Genomic DNA, 7,670 nt, shown 5'->3' on the forward strand with positions numbered 1-7,670 from the left:
GAATTCTTCTGAGTTCTGCCCCACCCCCATCACTTGCTGTAATGATACTTTTTTCGACAACAAAATTGGGGGTGTTTTAATTATTTCTGGTTTTAGAAATAATTTTTAAATTATTTTATTCTAAATTTATTAAATAATTTTAGAAATTTAGAAGGAGCCAGAACCTTTCTAAATCTACTGCAAAACATCCAGAGATCTCCCAATTAATTCCAATATACATTCTGACCAACCTTGGGGTAGAGAATAAGGTACTATAAACATACCTTTCCTATTTCACTTTTCAGTTTGTATTGATTCAGCTGCACACAATCCTGTGGAATAAGAAAGATAAACCAAGTTAGTATCTAACCTTGAAAAGAATGGAGGGAGGGGGTAACAAAGAAATAGAAGGTCTGAGATGTAGTTTCACTCCTCTCTTAGCTCCTCAAAATATTGAGAAGTGACAAATACATTTTGGGACCTCATTCACTAGGGAAGATAAGATATAAATATTTGTAAGCAGCAATGCTTCCAACCTGCTTCTGTTCAAAAAATTACAGCAACAGACAGAAGAGACAGCTTTGCCATAAAGGAAGCATAAAGGAAGTTGCCCAGCTGTGTTCCCAAAGTAAAGTATCAAAAATCCTTCATTATATTATTTTGTATTTTATTTCAGTTTTTTTCAGCTTTGGAATGTGGACAACTTTGGTTAGGCTCAGAAGATAAGCAAGGTCAGACCTGGTTATTATTACTGGACAGGAGGTTACCCAGGAAATCCCAAGGCTGCTGGCTAGACTGGGAAGTTGAAAAAACCATTCCAGAAGGTGCCAATGTCTGACCACTTCCCTTTTGCTGCTGCCAAGATTACATGGATGTGTCCATAAAGTCGCCAGGAAATATGTGACTTGAAAAAGACTTTGACTCTAACGCACCCCCCTCTGGGTCAAGTCTCTTTTTCTCCAGTATCTTTACCAATCTGCAGATGACACACCTCTCTCTGAAATACCTTGCATATGGAGGGGAGTAAACAATGGAAGGAACTGAAAAGCAACATTAATAAACCAGTTTTGGAATTAATTTTTGTAATGCTGCTAGTTAAACTATTATTCGAAGGGAGGGGAAGTTGAAGCAACATTAAAAAGTGGTGGTAAGGGAAAGGACAGGGAAAATAGACAAAAAGCTAAAATTTAATAGAAAATTAATAAATGGTAACTGAACTTGATTAAGGCAAGATCTCAATTTTGTAAGTTACAAGAGGGTACATTCCAGGTATACATTAGGAAAACAACAACAGAACTCAAATACGAGGTGGTGATTGGCTCCCCCTCATTGAAATAATCATGTTTTGGGAATGCTGAATTTGTATTGTATTGTACATTTCAGATTCCACCTGGAGCAAAAGGCTGGACAAGGTCATCTTTCTCCAACCTGGACTTCCTCCAGATGACCAACTTGCTCAGAATTTTAGGAATTTAAGTTCATGCATCTGCAGGATCAAGAAAGCTAGAGGAGGTTACCTCCAAAGGCCCTTCAACTCCATGGTCCTACTTTCCCTTGATTCTGTGCTGTAGCACTAAATCTCCTGCAGTGAACATGGAAAAGGACCTGAATGTAATTCTATGAAATGTCAGTGACATGAGAATGAACAGTGGGTTCCTCTGAAATAATGACAGAAATTCTCAGGAAATAATCATCACCCTTTCTGCTCTCTTCCCTCCCCCATAAATAGCTACTCATGAACACTAAGAGGAAACCTTTTAATGTTTTGCCTCACTGAGGTTCCCTCTCTCAGCACGGAACTGAGCACCCTGGTCCAATTGTACAGAGATATGTGCAGTCTGCAGTGTCCAAGAATATCAACTATGACAACACTCCAAAGGCAGAGCATTTCCCAGGTTTTATGCTGCCTGGGGCAAATGCCAATATTGCTAGTGTGTCAGGTGTTGAGCAGCAGAGCTGTTAACACATCAAATAATGCATTTTGGGTTGTGACTCATTATGGATGATACAGAAGTAAAGGAAATTTTGGTAGCTCATTATGACTGTATTATATTAACATTGCAGTCACCAACATACTAGCCAGGAAGTATATCCCATAAATATAATAGCACCCACTTCCAAGTAAACATGCATATGCTCTTTGGGAAAGAAGGTTCAAATGAACACTTCCTTTTAATTCAAATTATGCCTATCTGGATCAAAGCAAACATCATTTTAAAAGAGGCATTCTTCTTTGCCTCACATGCTTTGCAGGAAATGCTTCATTCTCACTTGCTGTCCATTTAAAAAGTCTCGTCAACTAATTCAACAGAAGCTCTCTTGTAGTTGATGAAAATGCCTGTAGTTCATTAAAGCAAATTATAGATGATCTAAACCCTGGAACTCTATTTACCATAGTATAGCATAGTGAGGAACCTATGATCTTCCAGACGGTAAAATAGATTTCATCACACCTGAGCATTAGGATGCTGACTGGAACTGATTGGAGTTGGAATCCAGCATCACCCTACACCCACAGGTTACCCACTCAGATGATAACTTGGCTTTTGGATTAGCCTTATTGGACTACTTTTTGACAAATTAAACATGGAACTCTTGGTCAGTGAGGCTTCCAGTACTTGATTCTGGATAAAATGGATTGCTTACAATTTAGATATTCCTAATTATGTCAAGAGATTCAGTTTGGTGGAGTGGTTAAGGCATCAGGCTAGAAACTGGGAGACTGGGAGTTCTAGTCCTGCCTTAGGCACAAAGCTAGCTGGGTGACCTTGGGCCAGTCACTCTCTCTAAGCCCTAGGAAGGAGGCAATGGCAAGCCACTTCTGAAAAACCTGCCAAGAAAACTGCAGGGACTTGTCCAGGCAGTCTCTGAGACTTGGACATGATTGAATGGATTAAAAACAAAAATATTTCAAGGTGAGAGCCAGTTTGGTGTAGTGGTTCAGGTACCAGGCTAGAAACTGGGACACCATGAGTTCTAGTCCCACCTTAGGCATGAAGCAAGCTGGGTGACCTTGGGCCAGTCATTCTCTCTCAGTCCTAGGAAGCAGGCAAGGGCAAACCACTGCCAAAAATCTTGCCAAGAAAACTGCAGGGATTAGTCCAGGCAGTTGCCAGGAGTCAACATGAAGGCATGCTGGCTGGGGAATTCTGGGATTTGAAGTCCACACATCTCAAAGTGGCTAAGGTTGAGAAACACTGGTCTAAGCATATCTTCAGAGGAGCTACATCCAGCAGATCAATAGCTCACCACAAGGGGAACCTGAGAAAAACAGATCTTGTACTAATTCCTGATTAGGAGAATCCAGTGAGAAGCTGGCTGGTGGAGTCACTCCAAGATCAGAAGGTAATTCCCTGAGAACCTATACCACACCTGGCCTGCCACATAGGCTGGAGAGGGGGGACAATGGCATATACATCCAGCAGTTCATCACACCTTCAACTGCACTGTGCAGACAGATGGTACTAGGCTCTTTGGAGGAAAAAGTGGGGCCTGATGTATCCATCAGTATCCATAGTATTAGCAGCTCTCAAGCCAACTTGAGAAAACTGTCCTATCCTCAAGGGTTAAATATAAGATTCTCCAAGATGCAAAGGAAAGAGGAGGATTGGGACTACCTGATTTTAAATTGTATTTTTGCTGCCTGCTGTTTGGTTTGGATTAAGGAATGGCTGTTGTTAAGAAACAAGAGACTCTTAGAATTAGAAGGACATGGTCTGAGGTTTGGGTGGAATGGTTACTTATGGTATGATAAAGTTAAAGCAAATGTAGATTTTGAAAATCATTATACCAAGAATGCCATATTACAAATATGGAATAAATACAAACCCAGGCTATGCCCAAAAATACTTTTGTTGGCCTCAGTCCAAGAAGCATTTTACAGAAAAGGAACAGTGGTCAAAGAAAAATGGTTAACATATAAAGACTTGTTAGTACAGTATAGTTTCCTTTTTTTCCCACTTTTTCTTTTATGTTTCTGTTGTTTTTTAAGCCTATGTAAAATCTTATAATAAATATTACTTAAAAAAAAAAAGAAAAAATTGTTCTATCCTCTGATTCCAAATTCTCACCCTAGTATTTTACTACTTTTGGAAGCTTTGAAAAGGAGAATTAAATCACAAAAAGCAGCACATCAAGATCTAGCAGCCTTCAGCTAATGCCATTGGCTCTCTAGCCTTATTGCGGCAGAAAATATGCCAACTGTTCTTTGCCAAAAAAATGTGCCACTGGCTGGGTATGCAGAGGCTTCAAATGGCACCTGCTTTTGCTGTTCCTTGTTTACCCAATGCAGTGGAGAATCACTCCTCCGTCTTCACTTTCAGCTGATGGAGCCCGCTTGGGCATAAACCGGCAGCACAAGACATTGATCGATTTCATCTTCATTTTTGCCAAGATGAGTAAATGAGGCTGCATAATGATTGCAACCATAGTAGTATGGATATGCTGCCTCCAGGGCCTGAAAATGACAAATGACTTTAGGAGGTGTTGCTTTTGAAGGTGTTCTTATGCATCTGAAGGTTCTGGGGAGATTGGTAAGAAATTTGCCCAGGAAAGCAGACAATCTCCAACCCTGCATAACGTGCCTGTCAAAGACTCTGATGATGTAGATGGAGGCCGGGAAAGAAACGGAATTGCAAATGAGCCAACTCTGATAAAGCCAGTGTTTAAGCCAGCCTTCCCCAATCAGGTGCTTAGCAGATGTGCTCAACATTTACTCAAGACTCCGTATGGCATTGTGTTGCTTAGGAAGCTTGAGAATTGAAGTCCAACACATCTGGAGAAAACCAGATTCCAGTAGCCTGCTGTACACTTATACTGTATTTTACTGTATTTTGCCTGTGGCAAAAATATTGCAATGTGAAGATTTCAGCCCTTCTAGCCTTCTTTCTTGCCATTCAGTGCTCTCTTTCATCTCTCCCCTACAGGTCTTTCTGAAAATCTTTTAAAAAAAATTTACATAAACCTCAAGATCCTGCTCCTCCCCCCCATTATGTATGAATTACATCAATATCAGAAATAAAGAGGAGATCTTGTGCATAAAATGCCTAGGTATGCTTTGTGCCCCATAAACACTGAAAATAAAACATGCTGTATTTATATTAAGTCTGCAGTCAGTAGTTATGGGAAAGATAAATTAAAGGTGAAAGGAAGAGGGCAGTAAGGGTAGACCTAGAAATCCAGAATAAATGGATACGTCTTAGAGACAAACTCAGTCATTCCCTTGTCAGCCTCAATCAATGTCACACCAACTCCACCTCTAGCAAGAGCTTTCTGTTATTTATTTATTTATTTATTAAATTTTGCCACCGCCGATCTCCCCACAAAGGAGGGACTCTGGGCGGTTCACAAAAACAATAAAAACATTAAATATCCTAAATATCCAATACAATATAACAACATAATATAAGACATAAATATAGTATAAAATCCAGATGATGATGATAGATATAAAACCACACATGTATGCCTAAAGGACCATTTTAGGGCACCCGCCATCTCCAAGAGTGATTACCTCCCTCCCCCCAGGCAAGATGGCAGAACTAGGTCTTTAGCTGTTTTCGAAAAGCCACCAGGGATGGAATCTGTCTTATCTCTGGGGGAAGGATGTTCCAGAGGGCAGGCGCCACTGCAGAAATGGCCTGCTTCCTGGACCCCGCCAGATGGAATTCTCTTACAGATGGTGTCCGTAACATGACCTCTCTGCAGGATCTTTAAAAAGAAATGTGGCAGGTCACAATCACAATGTCTTCTAGTGTGCTTAAAGAGACTCGTTCTTTGGCCTTCTCGGACAATGTTAGAAAAATAGAAAGAAAGACAGGTAGAGATCAGAGGGAAGTATACATTCATGCGGAAGATGGTAAACACAGATTAAGTTAGAAATATGGGGTGCAGGAATCTTTGTTAGTATCATTATTCTTAAGAGTTGACTGGGTAGCTTATTTTTACAACAACTCTGTGGGTAGCTGCACTGGAGATACTTAATGGCTGAAGCAGGAAGGAAGCACTCAGTCCTAAGCTTCCCATTATATGTTTTCAAAATTGCAAATATCTACTTTGGTCCCCAAAAATCAGGGATCCCTTTTTTATCTGCCTTGGCTTTCACCAAAGTATGTCTTCAACAACTGGGTTTTCTCTTACTGATAATTTTACATAGCACTACAGAAACATAGTATTATTACTAGAGACTACTATTAGAAAGGAATTAGTTGATCCTCAATTTATATATATTTGGACGGAAATGTCACATGCCTATGAACCTTTTGTATTTCATGGCCATTTTGCTTTGACAATTTAGATTCAAAGGTTTTTCCTCTGGACACAAATATAAATATATCTGCCAGCTAAGAGCAATTGACAAAGGAGACTTGACTTAATGAAAGCTGATGCCACAATACATCAGCTAGTCTTTACAGTCCGGTGAGAGTGTTATGTGGACTGTTGCAGTTATCAATAGTGTAGCGACTACACACCCTTTGCCTGTATTAAAATTTTAAATTGCTTACTTTCTGCTCTTGTCTGAGTCACCCTGGGAAATGCTACACACGTCAGCCAATAAAATAATTATAAGCAAGCTACCACCACACATAAAACTTCCCAAGGATATCTGCCGAAGAAAATGCATCCAAAGATGATGGTAGAGAGAAATAGAAGGGGCAAGCGGTAAAAAGATGACTCAGGTAGACAGGGGTGCTTGCATTAACTATTAGGTTTGATGGATCTTTTGCACTGCTGAACTAAGGCTATCCCCAACGGGCATAATAGCTAGCCATCAGAGTGGGCCATGAAGAGCAAACTTACCACAGCATCAGAGATGGAGACTCGGTGGGATTCTATTGTCGGCCTCCTCACTATTCGTGGTGAAATGTGAGTGGAGGGTCCTGTGGCGTATGGACCAAAGCCTGGAAGATCAGCAGAACTCAAGTAATTTCCGGTAGTCTTTTCTTGAAGGGAATACTTCCTGCCAGTCAAAACAGGCCTTTTGGGGACCTTCTTTGGTGCATGCAACTCATTGGTACCATCCAGTTCTTCAGATGTGCCTGAATCAACACTCACCCCATTCCTTTGGTTGTTTGCAGCTGTGCAGTTAGAGAACAGAACAATATTTTCTTCCTGACTGTTTGGTTTAATAGCATTGGGACCCACAGCTACACTGATGGTAGCTACTCTCTCAGCAAGCTCTGTCTGAGCATCTTTGCGGCACGTGTCTGTGACCTGCCCAACAATCTCTGCTGTAGAATCACCCATACTTCGATCCTGGCTTTTTACGTTATTAGATGATGGTGTAGGCCATCGGGATTGAATAATTCATTTGAAGCGTCCAAGGTGGGGATTTCGGCCACATGGATCTCTGGAAAGAACTGTAATAAGGAACAGGGTAAACAAAGAGGAAGCCATTACTTTTAAAGCCAGTATAACAGGGTTGGCCAACTGGTGCCTTCCAGATATTTTGGAGCACAACTTTCATATCCTTTGCCATTAGTTCATGGGAGCTGAAGTCCAAATCATTTAGGGGGCACGAAGTTGTCCACTGCTGCAACAGTATATTGTACTTGTACCATTTTCAAGTGATTTACCAGTTATTACCTATAATGTAATATAGCCATTACTAGCCCTGTTTTTGCTTTTGTGGGATGCTAACATATATCTCTAAAACTTTTTTTTCCAACCCAATACTCTTCAGATGTGTTGAA

General features: G+C 40.5%; 1 protein-coding gene across 1 annotated transcript in view; it reads right to left on the reverse strand.

Moving 5' to 3' along the window:
* Positions 1–7,329, reverse strand: part of CAMKK1 (calcium/calmodulin dependent protein kinase kinase 1) — a 64,110-nt gene extending 56,781 nt beyond the window's left edge. Inside the window, exons 1-2 of the mRNA XM_063298143.1 lie at positions 6,778–7,329; positions 264–311 (exon numbers count right to left, since the gene is read on the reverse strand). Of these exons, the coding sequence (XP_063154213.1) occupies positions 264–311; positions 6,778–7,224 (495 nt within the window). The 5' untranslated portion in view covers positions 7,225–7,329. The remainder of the gene's footprint in view (positions 1–263; positions 312–6,777) is intronic.
* Between the last annotated feature and the right edge of the window lie 341 nt (positions 7,330–7,670).

The sequence above is a fragment of the Candoia aspera genome, chromosome 1 (genome assembly GCF_035149785.1).
Source record: "Candoia aspera isolate rCanAsp1 chromosome 1, rCanAsp1.hap2, whole genome shotgun sequence".
Classification (NCBI taxonomy): domain Eukaryota; kingdom Metazoa; phylum Chordata; class Lepidosauria; order Squamata; family Boidae; genus Candoia; species Candoia aspera.